The sequence below is a fragment of the Mastomys coucha genome, unplaced genomic scaffold, assembly GCF_008632895.1.
Source record: "Mastomys coucha isolate ucsf_1 unplaced genomic scaffold, UCSF_Mcou_1 pScaffold15, whole genome shotgun sequence".
Taxonomy (NCBI): domain Eukaryota; kingdom Metazoa; phylum Chordata; class Mammalia; order Rodentia; family Muridae; genus Mastomys; species Mastomys coucha.
The window spans coordinates 111038627-111065274 of record NW_022196897.1 but is presented as its reverse complement, the minus strand read 5'-3'; the positions used below and the strand labels follow the sequence as shown (position 1 = coordinate 111065274).

At 43.7% G+C, this 26648-nt stretch overlaps 1 protein-coding gene across 1 annotated transcript in view; it reads left to right on the top strand.

The window, feature by feature from the left end:
* Fbn1 (fibrillin 1) overlaps positions 1 to 26648 on the top strand; it is a 209270-nt gene that overhangs the window by 31558 nt on the left and 151064 nt on the right. Inside the window, exons 4-5 of the mRNA XM_031371746.1 lie at positions 8741 to 8836; positions 11313 to 11408. Coding sequence (XP_031227606.1) covers positions 8741 to 8836; positions 11313 to 11408 — 192 coding nt within the window. The remainder of the gene's footprint in view (positions 1 to 8740; positions 8837 to 11312; positions 11409 to 26648) is intronic.

The window sequence follows — 26648 nt, the reverse complement described above, 5'->3', positions numbered from 1 at the left end:
CCCCCCCCCCCGCCACAGTTCCTCATCCCATTCCTCCTCCCCCTTGCCTCTGAGAGAATACTCTCCCACCCAACCAAACATCCCTCTTCCCTGGAGCCTCAAGTCTTTTGAGGATTAGGTGCATCTTCTCTCACTGCGGCCAGACTGGGCAGTCATAGGCTACATATGTGAACGGGGCCTCAGATTAGCCTTTAGGTTGCCTGGTTAGTGGCTCAGTCTCTGGGAGCTCCCAAGGGTCTGGGTGGGTTAGTTGAGAATACTGGTTTCCCTCCTCTTCAGCTTCTTCAATCCTTTCCCTAATTCAACCACAAGGGTCCCTTACTTCAGTCCAATGGTTGGGTGTAAATATCTGGGTCTGTCTCAGTCAGCTGCTGGTAGGGCCTCTCAGAGGACAGCCATGACAGGCTCCCATCCGTAAGCACATCACAGCATCAGTAATAGTGTCAGGCCTTGGTGCCCCACTCCCATGAGATAGAGCCCAAGTTGAACCTGTCACTGGACAGCCTTTCCTTTAGTCTCTTTTCCATTTTTGTCCCTGCAGTTCTTTTAGACTGGAACAATTCTGGGTCAGAAATTTTGACTGTGGGTTGGTAACACTGTCTCTCCACTTGAGGCTAGGCTGGCCTCTCTTATCTGATAGTTACTTTAAGGGAAAAAAGTCACAGCTGAGTGTCCAGATGGAAAGGTCTTTGTTTGTTTTTTGTTTTTGTTTTTCAAGACAGGGTTTCTCTGTGTAGCCCTAGCTGTCCTGGAACTCACCCTGTAGAACAGGCTGGCCTCGAACTCAGAAATCCGCCTGCCTCCGCCTCCCGAGTACTGGGATTAAAGGTGTGTGCCACCACAGCCCGGTCCAGATAGAAAGTTAATCCAATGATAACGTGAGTGCTCAAGACTTCTCTGTAAGGAAAAATCATGAGATGTGGGCAGGATTTTAACAAGGCCAGAGATGATGCCTATATGGCCCTGGTAGGCTTCAAACTAGCCACGAGGTTGGGAGAAGTATGTCAGTAAGAGCCTAGGACAGACATAGGTTAGAACCTCTAACCTAGGCTAGAGGTTTGAGTCTGGGTGTTCTGGGCGGGGCTTTCTGGAAGGTTTGGATCTATCTGTGGTGCTTGGGCTTTGGTCAAAGCCAGCCCCAGAACCGAGTGTAGATCAGAAGAGTGTGTGGAAAGACTTATTATTTTGTCAAGACCTTTGAGGTATATGGAGTCTTAAAAATTATTGGCTTCAACTCTTAGAATTAACATTGTCTTAAGAGCTTGAAAAAAATGTAAAGTTGGCAGTGTTTAAAAATTTAAGTGTAGCTGAAGAAAGCCAAAATCCCTTACTGGTTTTTTTGAAATCATGTTTATGGATTAGTTGTGCTGTGTGACAGAGGCATGGTCATCCTGTAAAAGTTGTCAGTGTGTGTGGATTGCTTGATAACTCTCCTGCTAATGGGAAACATCCATCAGTGAGATATTTTCATACAAATACCTGTTCTGCTGAAAGGGGCCAGTTTCCAGGGCATCTAAGCTTTTGGCCCTGTGGCAGAACTCTGTCATCTATACTTGCAGGCTGCAGGTAGGGCAGGTCTGATTTCCATCATTTTTACTACTCCATCCTATGAAAAAAATCTCTAACATGTGATGGGGGATGAAGGGTTGTGGATCTCTGACCTCTTATTGTTCTGGTGTGATGGAGGAAAGGCTGGACGGAAGCTGTTCTTGCAGGTGGTATTTGACTTGAATGGCCCATGAAACCTAAACGGAAAGACATCTCTACAAGTTTCAAACTCCAGCCAACAATTCTCATGGGACCAGAAAGATTCAGCTTCCCTTAGACTTGGCAGGACTCTGCCCACTGGACACTTAGGCTCAGGAGCCAAAGAAAGATTCGATAGACAAAGTGAGAGCTGGGGTTTTTGTTTCTTTGTTTTCCTTCTGGATTTTAATTCCAATTCTCTTTAGGACTCTATTTAAGTTTCTGAGTTCAGTGTTGGATCCTGAGCAATTTTACTTCTTATAAAGTCCTATCATGTTTATTAAATGAGTTTACAACCCTCCTTAAATATGTATGTACACATACATTTGCAAATACATATTAGCTTGTAATACTAGGATGAAGAGGTGTTTCAGGGGATGGAGAGATGGCACAGCAGTTACGAGCACTTGTTGCTCTTGCAGAGGACCCGTGTTCAGTTCTCAGCATCTATAACAATAACTCACAACCACCTGTCACTCCTGCTCCATGGGCTCTGGTACTTTCTCTTGGCCCCTGTGGTACAGGCAAAATATTCACATAAATTTAAAACCAGGAAGGAAGGAAGGAAAAAAGGGGGAAGGAAGGAAGGAAGGAAGGAAGGAAGGAAGGAAGGAAGGTGATTTAGAGGGCTGGAGACTTGGCTCAGTGGTTGGGGCTCTGACTGCTCTGCAGAAGGACCCAGGTTCTTTTATCACTGCTCTCACCAGGTGTCTCACAACTGTCAGTAAGCTCACCTCTAGGTGATTTGAAACCTTCTTCTGGGCCCCTAACGGACCCACACACATATGGCAGGCACTCACCCAGACACACACACATACACATAAGTACAATTTTTAAAATTATCTTAAGAAAGAAAACTGCTTCAGGCTACCATAATGAAATATCATGGAACTTAATTTATGGTTTTAGAAATTGGGAGTTGTAATCAGGGTCCTGGAAGTTTTCATGTCTGATAAGGATACATACTCATAGTTGTCACTCTGTATATTTTCATATGACAACAAAGTAAAACAGACTCCTGGTCCTCCTTGGACAGGACTGTCTCAGTTATTTCCCCATTGCTGTAATAAAAATACCCTAGAGAAAGGAATTATCTGGCTCACAGTCTCAGGCTGGAGTTCATCATTGCAGGTGGGTCAGCATGGCAGGATCTTGAAGCAGGAAGTCACATCCCATCTACAGCGAAGGGCAGAGAGCAAGAATGCAATGCATGCGTGCCTATGTGCATCTCACTTTCTCCATCTCTCTACAGTTCTGAATCCTAAGCAAGGGAATAATGGCACATATAGAGGATATCTACTTACCCTATTATCCTAGCTCTGTCCAGCCTGTGACCTGCAGACATTTCTGCATGGTTTGCTTTCTCCAAATCAGTAGGTTCTTCCTCAAAGCAAGATTTTTAAAGCCAGTGAACTATAGCTTATCAGCCTTTCCTCTGCTCTTTCATGCTTTTGGTATCTAGTCCCAGAATGCATTGCATAGTCTTTGATCACAGAGATTTTTCTCTAACTGTTCATAGTTTTACATCAACATCTGTGGTTTCTATGGAGATATGTTTTGTATTAAGTGTGAGGGTGAGGTTAGGGTTGGTTGTTACCTATGGGTGTCCAGTTGCTTCAAAAGAAACCAAAATCCTGTCCTTGGGCATTTAATTTTGCCGTAGTTTGCCTCTTAAACATCTCGTAAAGGTCAAGGAGATGGTGGGAGGGATGAGCGCTCCTGAGGGAGGGGTCCTCAGGTTGCTGGATGCCCTGGATGGAGTTGTGAAATGACACTACCTTGTTTTCAGTCCTTTGTGGCCTTGCCCTGAGGTGAGTCATCTTACCCTGCCACATACTCCTGCCACTGTGTGCTCCTTGTAGGCACAAAACGATGGGGCTGAGACTGTAAAATGGAGTCTCCAAAGGTGTGAACCAGAGGAGCTTCTGTCTCTCTGCACATTGATGAGTCAAGTATTTGATTTTAGTGATAGAAATCTGACTAACAAAATTTAGCTTTGTGTTTTTGTCTACTGGGTATGTTTTTGTGAGTCCGAGCTCTCTGCTATGCCATTGATCTGTCCCTTCTCCATTATTGCACAACTTCCACGTGATAAAATAAATTCATGCTTTAGCTTTGCTCTTTCTTTCCGAATTGTTTCGGTAATCCTTCACGTGTCCATAACAAGCTTACGTTGGTCACACCTATACCTCCACAGCCTTTGCAGGTTTTGGTAGGAATTACGCTAAGTCTACATAGCAAATTGTGGAGTGCTCCTATCTCGTAGAAGCCCACCCTTTTTAAGCTTTGTCCTTTTCTGTTTAATTCGATTTCACTTATGTCTGGGGACACTTAGACTTCCAACATAGATCTGAGATCATAGGAAGACCAAGGAAGGTTGAGAGTGTGGTACAACCATGTTCCAGAAATGTGAGAGGGCACAGAGGAAGAGAGACTGGTACCATAGCTTCTCTGAAAGGCTTGGTGCTAGAAAACACATTTTAGGGATCTGTAGAGTTTACGCTGACAGGGAGGGGCACCCAAAGGCTGTCTGGACTCATCCTTTACGTTTGCTGAGTTGGTTTTCTCTCTACACAGACTTTATGGAAACCCTTATGATAGATGCCACTCAACCTGTCCTTTTCTGAACCTTTTCCAGCTCAGGTGACTTTTACGTTTTGGAGATGTTCTGGTCCTGTTTCAAGCTGTGTGAGTCTGTAGACACCCACAGATGTTTATGCACCTAAGGGAATTATTGGTCCGGATGAAAACTGTTCTTGTCTTGCAGTGACTCAGGCCACCTCAGTGGCTTGTTGTCTCAGGTGTAGAGTCTAGAGGCTGCTCTGCCTATTTCATTTGTCCCAGTGCTCACTCTGAGGGCTGAGCCTGCCTAGAGGGTGATGGCTGAGATGCTGAGATCCAAATGTTGGCCCCGCGTCTTTCCCTTCCTGTGCTGCATGCATGCCATTCCTTTCTAGTTAGTCATTTTTGTGAGTTTGTACTGCGCTTCCTAGAGACAGGCTTTGAGCTCTTCCTGCGACCTTCTCAATGGGAGATTTCCAGTACATGTAAGATTTCCAGTGCGTGTTTGTTGAGTGATGGAAAGGACCAATTCTGAAGTGAATGCAAGCCTTACTTGGGACCCTTTATGGCTGCAGGTAAATGCTGGCCATGCCTGTTACTTCTAGGATGCGGATCCTGGTGTGAAATGGTCTGAGGCTGTCTGGCCATCTTTAATGGGACTTTTTCATTAGAGATCTGACTGCACAGGACAGCTTTAACTCGCACAGTGACTTCTTAGATTCTCTTAGTATTCTGTTTCTGGTAAAATCTCAATACGGGTTGAGTTTAGGCATGTGCCATGACATGGGTTTTTAGCACATCCATTGATATGCATCACATCACATCTATTGATGGATACTGAATCCTGGGAGTGTGAGTAGAACTCTGATTTTCAGGGTTCTTTTTTCTTTCATTAGACAAAGTCTTATCTGCTACTTATGAAACATCTGGGATTCCTGTTTAAATTAGAGAGCAAATTTAGACTAGGTACCATGATTCCATCCAAAGGAAAACCTGTCTGTGAACCTGGTCCCTCTAAACGATTTCCAGCTTGGGTGGCAAAGGCAAAGCCTTGTCTCAGAGGTACTAGGTCTGCATCCACCTTCTAAAATGACTTTTGAGATGAAGTCTCAGTCTGTGGATTGTTGGAATTTACTCTGTAGCCCAGGCTAGCCTTGAATTTATGCCAATACTCCACACTCCAGCCTCAGCTGACCCAGTGCTAGGTGTTTGTAGAGACAAGCCGTATGCCAGGCTTTCCCCCACTGTTAAAGGAACACTTTTCCCTAAAGTTCTAAGACCCATCCATGAAAGCAGTGATAGAGGCCTCCATTCTGCTGATAACCCCAAGGCCCACTGGGCAGTGTGACCACTGGGCTCACAATGACTTTTGGCCTTCCAAGTCTCACAGGGTGTTGGTTTTTTTTTTTTTTGGAAAGAATATTTTTAACCTGGAGAAGTTTCAACTGGAAAGAGGAGGTTTAAGGAAATGAAAGCCATATCAAGGGAGGCTTTTGATCTGTCACGTTTCAACATACACACAGTCATTCTTCCTGGAAAGGAGATTTTTGCCCTGACTTTCAATTCGAACAAGTAACTGGGACGCCACTGTGCAAGCCACTGGTCACTCTTTCCTTTTTTTTTTTTTTGTTTGAAATCTCAAAGTAGCTAAATGGCTTTGTTGCTCGTGTGGGAATGGAAATCAGGTCTTGGCATGAGCTACTTTAATTGAAATCAGTTTGTGCACTGAGTTTGCTCTAAGGATGACGTCATTTCCTGCCCTTTCCCAGTCCCTGCTGTTTTTCTAAGATAGCGTGGGACTAAGCATAGCACCGAGTTTTAAAGCAATTGTACACCATTTCCTGACCCACTTAGAATAGTATCCAAAGTCTGAAGCATATTTCTTTCCTTTGTATACTTATAGATCATTTTAAAGTTAAAAAGCCTTTGGCTGAGAGGGTTTAATGGAGCCTAAAGTAAGAGTTTGTCTGCATGGCTTGCTTGATGTCTGTAGCAAGGGGAGCTATTAGCTCTTGTAGATGGCACATGGGCGGTGGGGGAGTAGAGGTTGGGAAAGGTTAAAATGTTTGAATAATTGTCTGCTCAGAACTGTGTAGGCAGCAGCTTCTTAGCCTGGGCTACTTTTTCAGTGTAGCTCTTGTTGCCATTACTACTACGTAGCACGAGCTAAACAAACATGATTAATCTTGCTGCATTGGGCACAGTGAGGGATGTAATTAAGTGCCACGACCTTTCTCCTCTCAAGAAAAATGAGTCAGGGAGAGAAGAAACAAGAAAAGTACCCAAGTGCGTGGGTTCACATATGTGTGTGCACGCGTGTGAGTGGTGTGTGTGTGTGTGTGTGTGTGTGTGTGTGTGTGTGTGTGGGCGCACTCGCGCGCAGGGTTTCACCTTCACTATCTCCCATCTGGTTTGGGAGGGAAGACAGAGCAGAAGTCATAGAAAAGCAAAGAAACAGAGACATTTGAAGGGTGATAGAGACTGGTGGGATTTGATGAGAGCTTTAGTTTGGGCCCTGAGAGTTAGGGGCAAAGAAACAGGAGAGGTTAGGAGGGGTTCCTCAAAGGGACCACCTCAAATACCTAGCATTTTTCATGACTCATAGTAGGCATTCAGATGTATCTGTTGAGGGACTGAATGATCTGTTTCCAGGTCAGGAGAGGTTCCAGGAGCTCTGATGGGTGTTAGAGCCCTACTGAAGAGGCAGGCTTTGAGTGCTGAGCTGTAGGAATCTTTTGGCTCAGGAGAAATGGATCCTTTTATGATATTCCAGGAAGAAGGCAAGATTCTTGAAAAGGCAGATCACTTTCAACTTGACTTTTCCTCTTTGTGTCTAAGAGGGTGCAGTACAGAAGTTTGAATTTTCTTTTCCGGCTGTCGGGCTAGGCTGACCTCTGAATATTTGTAGCTCTTTAGACAGGTGGTCTTCTTTTCCTCATAGCCAAACTCTCATTTCTTCCTCTTTCTTTCTTTCTCTCTTCCTTTCTTCCTTTCTTTCTTTCTTTCTTTCTTTCTTTCTTTCTTTCTTTCTTTCTTTCTTTCTTTCTTTCTCTCTTTCTTTCTCTCTCTCTCTCTTTCTTTCTTGCTTTCTTTCTTTCTTTCTTTCTTTCTTTCTTTCTTTCTTTCTTTCTTTCTTTCTTTCTCCTTTTCGAGACAGGGTTTCTCTATGTAGCCCTGGTTGTCCTCGAACTCACTCTGTAGACCAGGCTGGCCTCGAACTCAGAAATCCGCCTGCCTCTGCCTCCCAAGTGCTGGGATTAAAGGCATGTGCCACCACTGCCCGACAAGCTCTCATTTCTTGACACTGCTGTGAGGACCTCTCACAGATTAGGTTGGCTATGGGGAGGACTCTGCTGTACTCTCCCGGGAAGGTGGTCTGCACATTTCGTGGAGACAGCTTAAGAATGAGCAGAGCCCTTGGTTTCAACTTCTGCATAGATGGACAGATGTCTGTTCCCTGCTGAGCCATTTCCGCTGGGAATTGACTCCCACACATAGGACACACAAGAAAAAGCAAAAACTCCGGCAGGCATCCAACTATGGCCTCATATTGAGAAGTGTCAACAGGACTCATGATTCCCTTAGCCAAGCCTTTAGACTTCTCTAGGTAAGGTAGTTACTGCTTCTGGAAACTAGGGACCAGCTGGACCTTTTGAAAGTGCTATCAGCACAAGACAACTTACATGCTAGAGGAGAGAGCATGTTCTAACTGTGACTATTGACGTCTCTCATAGGAGAGTCTACCAGATATTTCTAAGACTCCACTTCTAGTGCGTCACTGTCTGTCTCAGGTCTGATGGTGTCCACTCATAGTGTAGGGCTTAGAAATGCATACTTCTATAGGTAAGAATGTGACACAGAATGAATTTGAAATACTGGTGGCCTTTCCTTTAACATTACAGTTTAAATGAGCAGCTCTTTCTGAGTTGAACCCATCTAGCACCCCCTACTCTCCATCCATCAAACATCGTTGCTATGTAATGCTTCCAATATGTCCTTCCATCCTGCCGTCAAAACGGAAGAAAAATCGGTAGAATGTATCACTCCCACTGATTCCGTAGCTGAATACTTTGAACTCTGAATCTTTTCATGGGAATCACTGCCATCTCAACCTTGTCCTGGGCCATCACTCAGACACTCCTTATTGATATAAATTACAGAGATGACACTGGGCTGTAAATTCTGCTAAATTAAGGAAGTCACTTAGCCCCATTCAAGCAAATGCCAAGAAAAAACTACATTGCACTATAAGTGGCTTTATACATAGCATAATGAGCCCCCATAATTAGGACCCTTCTGCTATCTGCATGATCTGTAAATCTCGATGAATTATTTTATTTTCATCAAATAGCCACAGATCATGTCCCGTGAAACGTTGCCATCAGCACACGCAAACTGCCACACTAAGCCATTCTTCTCCTTTTATCCCTAGTCCAACATTGCAGCATCCGCTGTATGAATGGGGGCAGCTGCAGCGATGACCACTGTCTGTGCCAGAAGGGGTACATTGGCACTCACTGCGGACAACGTAAGTACACCATGTGTAGATGCTGGTCACATGCAGACCTGTGGAATTACAAGACACTTGCTGGGAATTTTCTTTGATAACCCAGGGCACCACATTCTCGCGGATGTCTCGGGACCCTTGCAGATGGACAGATCACCCAAACATTCAGTGCTAGTCTTCCGTCCTGGGCTTGATAGTAACTTGCTTGGTTCACTTTCTTTTTGTTTGCCTTCACCACCTGAATTGCCTCACACCTTAGACTTACGGGTACGAAATACTTCTTTTAAAAAACTATTTGACAGTTATTTAATTCACAAACTACACACTCCACCCTTTCCCACTGTAAGGCTTCATAATGTTAGTCTATCTACCAGATGTGCAAGCATCACCATAAACCAGTTTTCGAGCATTTTCATCCCTTCAAAAGGAAATCTCAGCATAAGTTCCACACATCCGCCTCTTGATTTGCTGACTGTCTCTATCTGAATTTTCAGGAGACATCTCAAAAGTATTTCACAACAAATTTTATCTTTCTTTCCAAACATTTTGGGTAATGGGAGGAAAATACACTCAGTCAGGAAGCCATGGGCCAAGTTTTTAAAATAAGTTTACTGTTCCTTGCAAGTCAGACAGAAAATATAATAAGATAACAAAATAACAGTTAAACTACAACCACTGAGTCACTGACCGTACCCTGCTATGTGGTAGGTACATTTTAAAGCTATGTCTCTTGGGGCTGCCATAGTGTTTCTCCAGGTAAAGGTGTTTGCCACCAAGTCTGGTTGTACTGAGTTCAGTCTCTGGGACCCACTTGGTGGAAGGCAGGAACCAAGTCCTCATGCTGCCTCTGACTCCACATGTTTATTGTGGTGCATGCACACACTTACGCACTCCCACCCATACTCACACACACTTGTTCATTCACCAACTCACTCACTGACACACTTACTCCCAGACTCACACATTCACACACTCACTCATACATCCATTCACTCACACACACACTTACACACACTCACACACTCACATGCACACAAACTCACATACACATTCACTCACTCACATACTCACTCACACACATTCACATTTATGCACACTCACATCTACTCACATACACACACTCGCACACACCTCCACTCACTCATACACACTTACACACACTCACACACACTCGTACACAGACACAGACTCACTCACACACGCATTCACTCACATATTCACTCACATGCACTCACACATTCATATTTACACACACTCACACATACACATACTCACACACATCCACTCATTCACATACTCAAACACAGTCACTTATCCACTGACACACTCCCTCCCATAGTCACATTCTCACACACACTTACTCATTTACACATTCACTCACTTACACACTCACTCATATACACACCCATTCACTCACTCACCCAGCCAATAAAACATAACGAAAAACTCAATCTGTACTAGCTGATTTAATATGACAACTGTTTGAGTTGTCTCTGTCCATACTGCCTCTAACAGGTGGGGATGTCAGGGCTCAAAAGTGTCTGCTCTCTGAGGGTCCACAGACAACAATGAGCAAGGTTGTAAAAAGAACTCCAGTGGCCTAACTCTACTCTTCACAGTTAACACTATGAAATACTTGCTGCAACACTCAAATGGATCCTAATTATAGTGTTTAAATGGCTGGATCCTGTGAAAATTATTATTGCTTTGTATATATTAATTAAAGCTGGAAATTAATAGGGTGGCAGTTATTCCTTGACCAGCCAGTTCCCCGAATAAACACACAGAGACCTTTTAATATTTCAAAGCTTAGGCTTTTTCTGGGCAGACTCTCAACTAGCTCATCTAAGTTAATCTGAGCGCCTCACTCTACCCAACCATGTGACTAGCTATAAATTCTGGTCTGTAGTCATATTGGTCTTCCCTCTTGTCTCCTGGCAAAAGACCTTTCTCTTTTCTTCTTCCCAGAGTTCCTTTCCCACCCAGGAAGTTCTACCTTCCACTTCCTGCCTGGCTAATTGGCCATCAGATTTTTATTAAAGCCAATCAGAAAGTGCCTTACATAGGTGAGGAAGGACAGAGACACCACTTCACACAGTGAACCTCAACAGAATCCCAGTCTTAACATTTGGTTACTTGCAGTTAATAGTACTATCAGCATGAACAGTGTTGCTCCTCAGGAAAGCCCTCTCAAAATTCAACATCAGTCCTAAGCGAGAGTCCACTTGCTCATATGCAGTTTGTATCTGGTGAGGTGAGTTAGCAACATGCACCTCAGATGCAGAACTCAAAGTATTTCTCAGGGGCTGCATACGAGATGAGACAACAAGCATAACCCAGGTACAGAGTCCCCTGTTCAGGGAGCATCCTATGGTGATCTGCAACTGTGGGGGTGTCTGTTCAAAGGAAACACTGGGGGGATTATTCCCATTGTGTTTGCTGTCCTTTCTGGGGGTCCAAGTGCAGCATCCTGAGACTTTCTCTCCTTATCTTACAGCTGTCTGTGAAAGTGGCTGTCTCAATGGAGGGAGGTGCGTGGCCCCAAATCGGTGTGCCTGCACATATGGCTTTACTGGACCCCAATGTGAAAGAGGTAACGTGCTTTCTAAGTGATTTGCATAAAGTCATTCTGGTGACTAATCTATTACTGGTTTATACTGGCATTGAGTGTGTGCAGCTACATCCTGGAGTTGGAAGTAGCTCCAGGAGGCCAAGATGGCGGCTCTGAGTTTGCATGCTGCTCAGCAGTTCTTGACAGTGGGTGCAGTGTTTCATAGTGAGCTTACACATAAGAAGGGTGGGCACTGACATACAAGGGGACAATTTCCCATAAAGGTGAAAGAGTGAACTTTTACATGATCCTGTAAATTAGAGAAATGGTTTCCCACAAGAACACACATAGAAAGGGAAAAGTTTAGGATGAAAAACACACAAGAGCCACTGACCCTGGCAGGAGCTGGAATGACAAACATAGACTTCATGGGTCAGTTCAGGGGCCTACTAAGTAGCTGGGTTAGCAGTGTACTCAGTGTGTAGCCCAGGAAGTATGGACAACTGCCCTCACCTACAAAAGGGCCAAAGCACAGAGATGTCCAGGATAGCCTTAAGGCCAAACAAGTAGCAATAAGCTTCATTTGAATCTGGATTTTCCATTTTCAAATTTAATGCTCCATGCTCCAATCAACTAAACGAAAAATTTTGCCTGCTTTGCCTAGCTAGGGTGCAAATACAATATCGACTTATTTGGGGATCGATAATGTTCTTAATGGATGCCGGCTTCGTTTATCATTTTGTCTCTACATTCATAGTCATTTCCTTATCATTTCTAGTTTAAAATTTTATTTTAGTGTTGTTTTAAAACTGGTATTTAAAGTAATTTATCTGTATCTCTGCATGTTATGTATTGTATGTGCACATGTGTGCACACCCATGTTATACATGTGGAGGGCAGAAGCGGATTATAATCTTACACATAAGAAGACTGGGCAACCAAGATACAAAGGGACAATTTCCCATATCTCTCCTTCTCCGTCTTGTGTAATGGTGTTCGGGTCTCTCCCTGAGCATAAAGCTTTCTGTTTTGGCTAGCCTGGCTGGCCAGGGAGTTCCCAGGATCTGCCTGTCTCTTCCACACAATGCTGGGGTCACAGGCATCCACTCCACCATCACACCCGTCTTTTATATGGCTGCTGGAGACTTGAACTTAGTGACTCTGGCTTCTGTACCATCTCCCTTTCCCTACCCTTTGTTATTTAGTGAAGCTTAAAAGGTTTGTGTTATATAGAGCTGAAATTGAAAATTCTCCAGAGCTGGACATGATAGCACATGCTTTTAATCCCAGCACTTGGGAGGCATAGACAGAGGTAGGCTGATCGGTGCAAGATCTTATTCTAAGATGGAAAGCAAAGGTAAGTATCACTGTGATTGACATGTGTCACACAAGCCGAGTAGCTGAAACAAAGAGCACTGCAGTATGTGAGAAGTTGTTTGTTTTTCAGTGTTGACATAAATTCAGTTATTTTCTAATATACCAAAGACATATTTTGATAAGCAACTCTAGGGTGGTTGCTATGATTGTCGACTAAATGATACAATATTTCTGTTCTTTGGTCCACTCAGAGTGTAATCAGTGTGGCCATTGCGCTGTATCTTGACATCTTTTGGAGTTTGTGTTTAAATGTTTTTCCCTTTATAACCTGTGCACATATGTTATTGCCCTGGAGCTAATACATACCCAGTGGCATCCTAACAGTCAAGGACAATCTATATAGATGGTAGTACTCCGTGGTCTTACTGCTTGCTTGGTAAAGATGCTATAGATTAACATTGTTGATGTATGGCCTGATGGCATGTGAAGGGAATGCTTTAGACATTGCTGCTGAGTTTAAATTGTTTTGGAAAAACAATGAATAAAATAAACATTCTTCTTCAAACAAAATGGTCCATAGTTGTCTGCAAAGAATAATTGCTTCCCATGATGGAAGGTGCTGATGCAGAGCACCCAAGGGATCCCAGGCCGTTGATATTCACCCGTTACTACTTCAAAAACGTGATGTCTGCCAAAGAGGAAGAAATGGCCTGGATGCACGAGATTACCAAATTACTAATCAAAATGGAGAGTTTTGAATGGGGAGTCTCCACGTTTAGGGTGTGTTTACATAGCCTTCCCTGAGATGTGGAGGGACTTGGCCACAGAGGAGTAGCAGCTGTGGCAGCGTTCCAGGCAATGGAGAAGTGGAGGTTGGAGACAGGAAGTAGGCTCTCCCTAGCTGTTACCCGCCATTGTTCTCCCGGGAGCACAGCACAGACCTTCAGTGAGGGAGGGGGACCAGAAAGCCTTTCTTCTCACTACAGGGGGGGGGATGTACCATTTTGATTTCATAATTCATTTTTATCTATTGAATCTTCACTATTTTGTTCTCTTCTGAAAGCCATGTGTTTATGAATGTATAGAATCTATCATGGCCATCAATGTTGAAGGAAAGACAGATTCCTTTATGAGTTGTGTTAATGTATAACTACCTAGGTTAGTGGTGTTCTGTTTTCATTGAGATGAGGCATTTTTGTTTGGAAACCAGCTTTTTGGAAGCCATTATTTCATCTGTTCTCTCTCTCTTACTCTTTCTCTCTCTCTCTCTTGCTCTCTTTCTCTCTTTCTCTCTCTCTCTCTCTCTCCTCTCTTCTCTCCTCTCTCTTTTCTCTCTCTTTTCTCTCTCTTTTTCTCTCTCTTTCTCTCTCTCTCTCTCTCTCTCTCTCTCTCTCTCTCTCTCTTTCTCTCTCTCTTTCTCTCTCCTCTCTTCTCTCCTCTCTCTTTTCTCTCTTTTCTCTCTCTTTCTCTCCCTCCCTCCCCCTTCTTATAAAGGCATAATGGCAACCACTAAATGATAATGAAAATTCAGCTATGGATTCAGTATCCTTAGCGCCTGACCCATGGAGAAATCTAATCTCTTCAGGAGATCCAGAGGCATATTGTTGGATATGAACCATATATTCTAGGAGGAAAGCAGTGTAGGTTGTCTACATGTGGACAGATTAGCATTGTTAACGTTTTGTACCAACCTTGGCTACATAGTAAGTTCAGGACCAGCCTGGATACCTGAAACCCTGTCTCAGAAAGCAAATTGTTGTTGTTGTTGTTGTTGTTGTTGTTAGAAGTTAAGGATAGGAGGGTAGTTTTCTTCCATGTCACAGTTCAACCGAGTTTCTTTTAAGTAATTTTAAAAACCAAAAGAAGGTAGCCTTGACTATTGCTTAGATGTATCTAACGTAAGGTTCTGGAATTTTCTGACTCATTTTGATTGAAAGGCACCAGTCTACTCTTCGAAAGAGCAATTCTAGTCTGGTTGCTCTCTATATTAATGGGCTCCCAAGGACTCCATAGACTGTGAGCATGTGCCCAGCTTCCTACACCCAGATGCATTTGTTCAGATAAATCTCTGCTCCTGTCTCCAGGATGAGGACAATCCTGGCCTCTGTACCCACTCCAGAAATGCTTTTAGTTCTTAGCTGTTTATCAGTGAAGTACAGGGGAAGCACTGTTGAAATCTAACAGAGTGCATGAGGTAGCCCAAAGCCAGCGCCACTGACGTCACTGATGGGACCCACCTCCTGGAGCTGCGCGTGTCATGCAGATGGGCGGGGCTTTGTTTATTTCTGTAATAGTGAATAAACAACTAGTCTTCGTTGGGCTCATCTGTACCTGTAGGTGCAGGTGATGTGGAAGGAGTCCTGCTTCTCATCCCTTAGCTTCTCTTACATTATAAAAATTGTCTTTATTAGATATATTCAAAATAATTTCATTAAGTGGTTTTTAAAATTGTATCACATTAAGCAACTAGTAAGTATTATGTGAACTACGAAAGGCATTGACTGCGGTGTCTGGTGAATGGGAAAGACCAATAGTGATACAGACTTACAACAATCACATAGTCCTGTCTGGATTAGCACCACTTCATCAAAGAAAGGAGATGCATTGTTGACTCACAGGAGCTGATTAGAGCACTTCGTGTCTGCCCCCTTTCCTCCCTCTCTCCCTCTCTCCCTCTCTTCCTCCCTGCCTCCTTCCTTTCTTTCCTTCTTCCCTCCCTCCCTTCCTCCATCCCTTCTTTTGTTTCCTTTTTGTCTTAAAAGTTTTATTTTTTGAGTTTTATTTTGTGCTATGTAGCCCAGATTGTCCTTATTTTGCAATCCTCCTACCTCAGCACCCCCCTAAGTGTATCATATTTGGCTTAAAATTTGTTATAAATAAATTCTATGGCAAAGATTTGAGGTTTGTGGCACAGTGTTATGGTATGCATAGAGAAAGTAACATGACTTTTATAGTGGAGCAAATTCTCTTATCTTCTCATATATTTGCTTGTTGGTGATAAGAGGAACGAAAACCTATGGACTTAACAAAAACCTATAGAGTACAGAGACCTATAGAGTACAATGGTTATGACAGCATCAATGGCGGTGGCTAGGGCATGGAAAAAGCCTCATGAGTAGAGAAACTGGCAAAGGCATGTGTACTAGACTCCTAGCTAGCTTTTGAAATAGGGGCCTACCATTTTCCACAAATATACAGGCTAGAGAATGTTATACTAAGTAGAAGACATCTCAAAAACCAAAACATTTCACAATGCCACTTGTCTTGGGAACTAAAACAAAATTCAAAGGCCAAATATTCAAATGCAGAAAATAGTGGAACACAGGCTATACACAGGCTGAAGGGGTCTTTTCCTGTGCCTCTCCGGGACTTGTCTGGGATTGTGAAGTGAGGAGGAACTTCCTTTTCTTACTGGACAGTCTCCTCTCACTGCCTTGATGTTTTAAATCCTAAGAGGCTGTGAATAAGGTTCCTGGAGGTAGTGCTGCAAACCAACCCTCATCTGTCTGGGGTCTTTGCAGGTCAGAACTCTGAATGATGCTGATTTTTCCCACGGTAACAAGCAATAGCCACATCACTAACATAGGCTCAGGTATTCTGTGGGCCTCGACCTTGGTATTTAGTCTAACAGAGAGGGACAATATGAAGAGACAGAATGCCCCAAGGCTGACTCTATGACTAAGGTGGTTTTACAATTGGGCAGCTGGCAGATCATCGAATACACATGGTTTTTTTTTTTTAGACTCTGTCCAGAAACTACACTGATCGACAGAGATGTTGATTTTTCTGATTGAGCAGCTATGGTTCAGAGGACACACACACCTCACAGGACCAGTTGTGTGCAGTTGGGAACTGCCTGATTTCTGTCTTCTATGCTCTCTCCCACCTTAGGCTAGGTTTTCTGTTGGCGCGGAGCGTTTTATGATTGCTTTCCGGATGTCTTAACGTGGGCGAAACACCCACCTTCCTGCTTTGGCTTTCACCAACATCGCCATCCGTAGGTCTCTTCCTTTCGATGCCCATCATCTTTGCTGCCTAGGCAGCCTCCGGGGAAAGGATTCCAGCTCACCCACACCAGCCTTCTCTTTTGGTAGCCCATGGCTAGAAACATTTGTGCCTTTTAATTTTTGCCACCACAAACCACCAACTTTGGCACAGTAAAACACCCATCTTAGGAACCCCCACCCATGTAACCATATTGGGCATCCCTGAGTGCTCTGTATCCTCCACTGGGCAGGGCCCATGATACATGCCTTTGATGGGCACAATCTTGAAGCCTCTCTGGTGACTTTGTATCATAAAGTAGACTCCCACCAGTTACCCCAGAAGTGCTTGTGACACCTAGTTCTGCCAGGTAAGTGCCTCTTATGGACATATTGATATACACATAGATTTAAGAGACCGTCATATCCACATTTGCAAATTCTGCATCATGGTATCACACCTGACCTTGACAGTGTCACATATTGGTCTTTGTGCTTCAATTGAAAGGATTGTTTTTAACCTGTCCTTACATTAGTGAAGTAAGGATTTAATATTTTAAAATGTGATGTACATATGATATGAGCATATGGTACATGATCATGTGTGTGCAGGTGTGCGTACATGCAGAGGCCAGAAAAGTATACCGTGTGTCCTGCTTTGTCACTGTTCACCTTCCTCCTTTGAGATGGGGTTTCTTACCTGACCAGGATCTGTACAGACCTGAGCCAGCAAGCCTCAGCAACTCTCCTGTCTTCATCTTCCACACAGTGCTGTGGTTACGAGCACTCCTGCAATGGCACTTCACTTCTTATGGGGGATTCAAGCTCGGGCTCTTACAGGAAATGCTCATGAGCTGTCTCTCCAGCCCCAAGGCTAGGAATGCACTACAGCTATAAAATTTGCTATCACAGAAAATTAATTTCAATTCTTACCTTTTACTTTTAGTTCTTGTGAACTTGAAATTTTTGTTATATTTATCTATCATGTGTGACTTGTATCTGTGTGTCTGTTTGTACATGCTTCTGTACACACACCACAGCTCATGTGTGGAGATCACAGGACAACTTTTGGGAATCTATTTTCTCCACCCACTATGTGGGACCCAGGGGTCAAATTCAGGTAGTAAGGTTTGGCACCAAGTGCCTTTCCCTACGGAGAGCCATTTTGCTGGTCCCGTGTGAATGTGTTAAAGAAGAAAGCTGGTTATGTAAATGAGTGTCCATGTGCTGGTTATGTAAATGAGTGTCCATGTGTGATATTTGGGAAACTTCTTTGTCTGGAATGTGTAAAACTCATCATTTTAAATTTTGTAGTAGCCATGGGAAGAAAATGGCAAATTCTATTTTTTTTAAAATACATTTTATTTTAACCTGATTTATCTAATTTTAATAGGTAGCATTAGAGGTTAATAATACAATATATTCCATTATTTTTCTTTAGTATGTCTTTGAAAACCAAAACCTATGTTTTACCATATCTCATTCTAAAGCGTCAGATGGCCGCATGTGGCTCATGGCTGTGGGTGTTATCCACAAGCCCAGAGCCTTGCTTCCGGGGTGGATAGCCAAGCTTAGGCAAGGACCTTTCTCCCTCCAACTGCCCTTTTCCCCCCAATCTTACAGAAAGCAGTGTTTTCACACAAAGCAAAAAAGTGCAGCATGGATACTCAAAAAGTAGACAAATGCAGAGGGTACCACGGCCTCCAAGCAGTGTGGCTTATCAGGACTGTTTACTGGACTCCTGCTAAGCATGAGTGATGAACACACTATCTGCATCACATCAGGTGTGACAGTACAACAAACGCTTGGTAAAGGCCCAGCCTTGACCTACGCAAGTGGTAGGATCAGTCAGTAACACATGGCTCTTGTCATCAGACTTGAAATACACATGCACACACACACACACACACACACACACATATCACATATTGCAAAGAGGTACGCGTGCAGTAGACAGCAAAGTAGCAGAGGTGACAAGAAATAATGCATACAGTAGGAAGACAGTTCACAGATATTCAGTCACTTTGATCTGGGGCAAAAGGAGGGCTCCCTGCTGGGAGCACTCTTTTATGGGAGCATAGATGGAACCTAAAGGTCTTCTGGCCTCATTCCAAAGAAGAGCTGGGTTCAGGGCTCTCTTAAGTCCACTCTCCTCCACTGTGCTTCTGCGTAACTTCTGTCCAAGGCAGGCTATGGGTTTCTAAAGAAATTCTCCTTTGTATTAAGGCAGGGTCGTGAGGTTTTAAAGAAATTCTCCTTCGTATGTATAAATTGGGAGAGGGCCAGTTTATTTCCGAAACTGTTTCAGCTCTATCTATGAACTGCCGTCCAGAGACTCTTACCAAGTTTATATGCTCAATTGAGAGTATTATGGGATATGTGGTGCTTATGTTCCCTGGTAGTCATGGTCCCTAGGGAGCCAATCTTTGGGGTTTATTAATGTATATTGGACAGATATCTGGAGCTATGTGATCCATCTGATGTGCCAAAGTACTTTTTGTAGAACATTAGTCCCAAGAGGGGACCATGAAGCGCAGTTTCCATGGTCAATATCATTTTGGAAATCCTATACCACAGCCTTATTCTTGGAGAGGTAATGGGAGCATTAACATATGAACTCCTGGGAGTTCTGTGTGAAACTAAATATTTTGGCTTAGCTTAACTTAAAAACTGGATATTCTCAAATCTGCCCATCCATCCTTCCAGAAACCTCCATTTCCACCCCCAATGACATCTCTGCCATCCTTATGCTGAAGTTCTGGACTCTGACTGTGTTGATGATGGCCACTCACATACCCATGCAATGGCTTCCTGTTTGGGGAGGATAGTTCTGCTTCTGACATGATCCCCACTCAGGAGAGGTGACCATCTAAACTCCTGGGTGGTTTTGGATGAAGAGCATCATTGTAAAGACACTCACTTAATTCTCTGAGAGGATTAAAAATGTTCCACACCCCATGTTGACATGACTGTAGATGCCTGTCACCAACCTGTGTGGAGGGGTGGAGTCTGTGGAGGAAATGAATGGCGCCTACAACAGCTTTCCCACCATGCCTCCTCAGCAACGAACCCTTTGCTCTGAATCGTTTCAGAACTTTAAAAGTAGATAATAGATTGGAATCTTTGTTTTCTCAGGAAATGAAAATGCTCTAGGGTGGCGTTTCTCAAACTGTGGGTTGCGACCCCTTCGGGGCTCACACATCAGATATCTGGCATATCAAATACATACATTACAATTCTTAACAGTAGCGAAAATTAGTTACGAAGTAGCAAGGGAATAATCTCACAGTTGGGGGTCACCACGACATGAGGAACCATATAAAAGGGTTGCAGAACCACCTGTTTAGGCTCTCAATTCATAAAACAGGCCATGTTTGTTTCTTTCTGGTGAGCTGTACCCTGGCTACTGTCCCCACAGAGGCCCCTTTGACCTTCACTGTTGCAGGACACTGAACCAGGCTGTAGGTGAAGGCTTGCAAGTCAGGCCCATGTTTATCCAAGGGAAAGTAGTTTTTTTCTAAGCACGTTCTTTTGAGGGGCTGGATTTTCTCTATAGTCACCCTGGAATGCTTGTGCTTTCTCAGAGACCCCCCTCCCCCTTCTCTAAATCTGTCTTGTGGACTTTAGGCCAAAGCAACACAAGATCCCCTTGGCAAAGACTTGATCCAGTCTTTCCTTATGTGACTTAAACTTCACTTGAATGGAGGAAAGTATTTCGTACCTTTCTCTAGTAGGGGAAGAATAAAATCCCAAGCATACACGGCGTCTTAGTGATATAGGACTGGCGCTGGAGACAGTGCGCAGCGGGGCTGGCGCTGGAAACAGTGCGCAGCAGAATTGACTTGTCTTCCTGGAGGGCAGCGGACAGCCTTTAAACAGCGTAGAAAATTCTTCACTGTTTTCTAGAGCTCATATGTGGAGGAGCTAGGTGCTTTTCAGACCTCATTCAAACCACATTCTTCCTGCCATGTTTCCCCTTACCAAGCAGGACAAGTTCTCACAAAACCAACAGAACACAGCAGGTTGAAGACATCCATGGCCCCCTCTCGAGCCCCCCACTGTGGGCTCCTTGTGGCTTATGGGTTATTTTTCTTTACCTTTTATGAACGGGAGGAATTAATAGGAAAATCATTCCCAGACTAACTTCCATCCCAAAGGAGCCCCTATTCCAATTTAATATTATATGACTATCATTTTAATGTTACCCTAAAAAAAATCCCTGTCTAGGAGATGTAATTTTTGTTAACTGCCTTACCATTCCCGCATACTTGAGAAAATACTCAGAGCTCAGTTTCTGGAGAGAAATCCTTCTATTTGCTGGCCATGGGGCCTTAGGCAACTAACTGGTTGTTTTAACTTCTCTGATCTGTACAGTGGGTGTAATGAGGGGACTTGCCTAGGGAAACTGTTGAGATGGTTCAATGAAATAACTCATGAAGCACTGAACCCAGGGCTCGGTCATGCATTTCTGGTGACTGTCATCCTCTCTCTTTGCCGAGTGTTGTTTCTTCATAAATGATGTCGTGGAAGTTACTACACCAATGAAATCAGACCTCTCTTTTAAAGGCTCCACTGTGATCATCCCCTACTCCCCATTTAGAAGTTTTTGGATCTATTCAGAGGCAGCTTTCCTCTTGAATATAATATCAACCATATGCATTGCCTTAATACACGCCCAGCTGTTGCATGCAGTTTACCACAGGTTGACACAACAGGAAGGCAAAGTGCAAAAAATGAGGAAGCAGAGGCCTGCCAAATCCTTGATAACATATAATGCTGATCATGGCTGTGAGAAGCACCTACTGTCCACCACTAGATAAAGTTTATGGAAAGTTTTACTACCTTTACGGACACACACAACCAAATGAAGTGTGAACCTGCCCCTTCACAAAAACCCAGCAGCAAAATGTAAGAGGTGCTTTAGGGCTGTGTTTTTATTCCTTATTATTCTCATGGCTGTTACAGAATATCTGACACAAAAGTTGGCTCATGGTTTAAGAAAGGATGCAGTCCTGGCAGAGAAAGCATGGCGGGAGGGGTTGGAGGTGGCTGGTCACATTGTCACTATAGTCGTGAAGCAGAGAGCGGCCTGGCAGAAGCGCTAAACCCCCAAGTCCCACTAGAAGTGACTCACTTTATCCAGAGAGGTTCCGGGTTCCACAACCCTTCCAAAATGTACCACCAAAAACTGGGACCAAGTCCACACAGGTGGAGATTACGGGAGATGCTTCACACTCAAACAGTAGCTGTGTGGCCCTCAGAAATGTGGCATTCTAAAAATCAATGAGAGGTGTTAGACACTGATGTTCAGCAGAACAGTGGGAGCAGCTGCCCGAGTTCATACTTAATTTTACAGTGGCTCTGATAACTTGGGTCTACAAACAGCCTCGTCAGGTTGGAGTCAAAAAGGCTTCCAGGGGCAGCACCACAAGCCACTCTGCTTTTATTTCAAAGCAATAAAAATGTTGGTTCTGGAAGACGCAGGCTTTTGAAAACCAAAATATTGGAGTAGTTTAAACCCAAAGCTTTCAAACTATCTTCATTAGGGTTAAGGTCTGTGAAGCTTAGCCTGAACAAGAAGCCATCTTAGCGCTGGAGAGATGACTCAGTGGTTAAGAGAGCTTACAGCTCTTTGCAGAAGACTCCAGTTCTAGTCCCACGGGTCAGGCAGCGACTCACAGCCTCCAAGGGATTTAGCACCTTTGGCCTCCCCAGGAACCTGTACTCATATGCACAGACCTCTCACATGCACACACCTCCACATATACATATAATTACAAATAGAAATAAATCATTTCAGGCATCCTGACCTGAAAGGGAATTGCTATAAGGGGAGATGAGATGTAACCATGTATGGGTGAGAGAGCGAGTGTATGCAGTAGCAAATGTAACATGACTGCCCCAGCTCCTACACTGTGCTGATATCATAGCATCTGTTCTGGACATAGTAAGGAGCCTCACATAATAGATTTTTCTTCAGTACATTAGCCTAAGTCTCAGATTGCATACATAAAAATGCTCCAGTGAGCCCTGAAATACTGACTCTGTTAAGATGAGAGGGTTCCTTCCGTTTTCTTTGAAGTCAGAGGGATCTTGATAATTTTATTGCGTACATTGCTTTCTATCTCTAATTCCTGTGCTCGTGCAGCTCTTACCCCTAGTTTTTCCCTGGAATCATCATTGAGTTGGAATCTGGGTGACCTAAAAACAAGGATACCATGGATGTGAATTGTTGAAGCACCACGCATTATCAGACAATGCATGCTTTTGAGTGGATGCCGGCAGACTTATCCCCTGGGAACGCCTTTGGATGTCCTACACAGCAGTTCTGCCCTCCATAAATCAGTTGCTATTTGGACAAGTCCTGGCCGCCTCCTCAGTCACTAGATACATTTGTAATAGTTTCTGTGAGAAATAACAACAGCCACCTAGCAACATACTGTTTGGTCATGTCCTGTTTTAGAATGCCACGTGTGGTTTTGCCGGCTTCAGAAGGGTAAGTTCTTACTGGGTCTAAAAGATATTGAAAACTAAGCAGCATATAGTGACCCATCGTGTACAAAAGGATAAGTCAGGCATCATGGAGCAGCTTAGAAGAATGAAATAGGGGTTTGCTGGTTTGTTAAAATGGTTCTATTCTGTGAGGAGGGATCACCTGTTTTATTTGCCACCTTATGACCAATGTCTAGCATTCAGTACTTCAGTGAGCATTTGTCACAATTCTTGTGAGTCACTTACGACATGACTGATCTACCCCTAACCCCTTTAGGCAGGGTTCCTTTGGGTTTTAGGTTAGTATACAAAATAATGGCACTTCCATATATATGTTGAAGATCCTCTAACTTTTAAAACTATGAACAGTGTCAGACATAGCCAGTGAATTCTGTGAAAAGTGCTCACTCCTACACCATGAAGCCTACACCTGTGGAGTGCACATAGATGTTCCTGTCTCACTTAAGCCTGGGAGTCACTCGTATTTTAGAGCCTGGAGAACTGGGGCTGGAGGGAACCCCAGTAGCCACCACCAAAGTGAGGGTCTAGAAATGAGGTCCATGGCTTCCACAACAACTCAGTTGCCATGTGGATGCACACCCAACCTGTGGCACCCATGGCCGCTGCACTCAATCACTAGCTATTTTTAATGGACCCTCTGGTATTAAGTGTCTTTATTCCTTCCTCTCTGTCCATACACCTCTTTGATTTTGGATTGACGCTTTGTAATTTCTGTCCTTTGTCCCTTAGTCTTTAGATCTGTCTTTTTAAACTCCAAATTTTAAATGACCAAGAAAAGCTTTGGATTGAGTTTATTGGGAGAGATTGTCTTTAATTATAAAATGCTGTTATATGATGGACAGTCTTTGGCTAAGTCTGTGATGAATAAAGTTTTTATTGAAGTATGAGGGGTTTGAGGCCTCACGGAAATTGAACTTTGGCTTACATAGGAAGAGAAGTGGTCCTGGAGGAGCTTGAAATATCTATGTGTGCGTGTGTGTGTGTGTGTGTGTGTGTGTGTGTGTTTATGCACATGCATGCATATGTGGAGGTTGAACTTTCAGGAGCCGAGTCTCTCCTTCCACTAACTATGTGGGTACTAGGATGTCAGGCTATCAGGCTTGATAGCAAATGCTTCCACGGGTTGTGCCATTCCTCTGCCCTCTTTTGAGAGCAGGTTATGGAAATGAGGAGCCAGGGAAAGGTTGAGGGTCAGTTCTCTCTTGTGATCAGTTTGGCTTGTTTCTCCAGAGGCATGGGATTTCTTTTTCATGAAAACAACTGAGGATTTGAGGTAGAAAGTTTCCATGGGAACAAGGTTTGGGGCTGCCATATCACAGAGCTAGAGAATGCCTTAAATCTAAGAAATGTTCAATAAGTGCTGAAAGCATACATCTGTCCTATTCTCATCTGTGGCTCAAAGTGGGGAGCATGAGTGGCCGTATGGCTGTGGGGATGTTCAGTGATCAGCATCCTCAATTACCAAGGCAACAGTGCAAAAATCTCAGCAAGTGTTTGGCCAGGTTTACAGAACATAATTTTCCAGTCACTGTGCGTGATTATAACAGTGCCTTAGTTTAACTCCATATAACTGAATAGTCACTGTAGCTAATCTGTGGCTGCAAAGAGGGAGGTTAAGAATGACAGGCATTCAGTGTGTTCCTTTGGGTAGCCTAAAGTGACATGGATTAATATGCTGCCAGTGTTCTTCCCCTGAGAAACATTTAGTCACAAGAAGATCTGGCTTTAAGAAGAAACTCAAATTCGGGTGTGTGGCTTTTGGCACAGTCTTGAATCACTGGAATGGCCTAGTATACATCTGGTTTCTTTTTCCCATGCTTTATTTGGGGTGTCCAGCAAGACCCACTTCCTGCCTGTGGGGTTATCTACATCCATAGACTGAGTCTTGCTTTGCCAAGTCACACAGAGGACGCAGCATGCAGAGCACCTAGGGCAGTTCAGGGACTGGACAGAAACACCTTTGAAACTGGACTCAGGATTGCATACAACAAGTTTCCTCGGTCAGTGGAAGTTGGGGTGTTTGACTGAAGGCCAACAGTTAGCAATTGTGTTCTGTTTCTGGGACTAGGAAGTGGCAAACATTTGACAGGTTCCCTCAGTCATCTCATGAAACGCAAATGTCACAACTGTCAGATTGTCAGAAACCTAAAGACTACGTGTGTTCTCTTTGCCACGTTTGTTCTTTGATAGTGTTACAGTTCAGGTAGGTGCCCGAGGGACAACTGGAAAATTGGAGTAAAAATAAAAAGGAAAAAAGACTAAGATGTTTTATAAGAAATAAAAAGGAGTGTATAGAAACTCTAAGCTTCTGCTTTTAGCTTCAGTAACTGCAGAGAAAGAAAAATGCATCAAACTTTGACATTCTCCATAAAGCAACCCACACTCTGGTTTCCTCTTTATGCTGACATTATGAAGTATTGAACACATTACAAGAAGCTCTGTAAGGCAACCTAAGTGGTTAGTGTGGAATTCTCCCTTACAGTGAGAATTCTCACCCAAAGCGTTGCGAAGGCAAGTTCACAACTGCCCAGGAACAATGGAGAAGCTGTTTCTTTGTTTATCACTATTTTATCCTTTAAATGGTGGTCTGGATTCTTTTCCTCTGTTATCTTTCAACAATTCATTCCATTTTAGAATAATAGTTGACTTTATACAGAGTTTTCTGGTTTTAGAAGGGTATTTTGTTTGTTTGTTTTGTTGGGTTTTGTTTGTTTGTTTTTCAAGACAGGGTTTCTCTGTGTAGCCCTGGCTGTCCTGGAACTCACTCTGTAGACCAGGCTGGCCTCAAACTCAGAAATCTGCCTGCCTCTGCCTCCCAAGTTCGCATTTCATGGCGAATGTAAATGCATACACCTTACTCAGGGTGACCCAGGGATTAAATACCTTTTGTAGGAAGAAAGCCCAGGAAGGGAAACTCATTGGTGTATACCTCATTAACATGGAGAACTTCTGGCTTTTATGCTACCTGACAGATGCTATGGTCCTCTCAGTGGGGTCTCATGGTTACCAGTTTCAGACCAGGTAGAATTTGACAGGGAGTGGCCACATTCCTACCATACCCAATTCTGACTTTTATGGGGTTTGGGCTCACTCAACCTTACCAGTTCTTCCATCTGGTGGCGTGGTCTGCTTGCCTCACATGGAAGTCCTGGCATTTGTCCAGAAATGCTCAGTCGTGAGCGTGTAAAGAATTGGCTCTTCTCTATGATTGCTGCATTCATACCGCTACCATCACAGGGATCCCTCCTCTTCCTCGTGATGCTCTTGGTTCTCTCACTGGACTCTCCCCACCTGCCTTCCCTTCAGAGTCACAGCCCCTACTAATACCCAGTCCTTGAAAGCATCTCGAAAGAGTTTTACCACACTGGAGTGTTGCCGTCCAGCAGCAACGTTAGAGAAGGGTTATTCTGGAATATGGAGTTGGGAGGAGGTAGGCTAGCCATAATTATACCTTACCCATGTGGGAGGC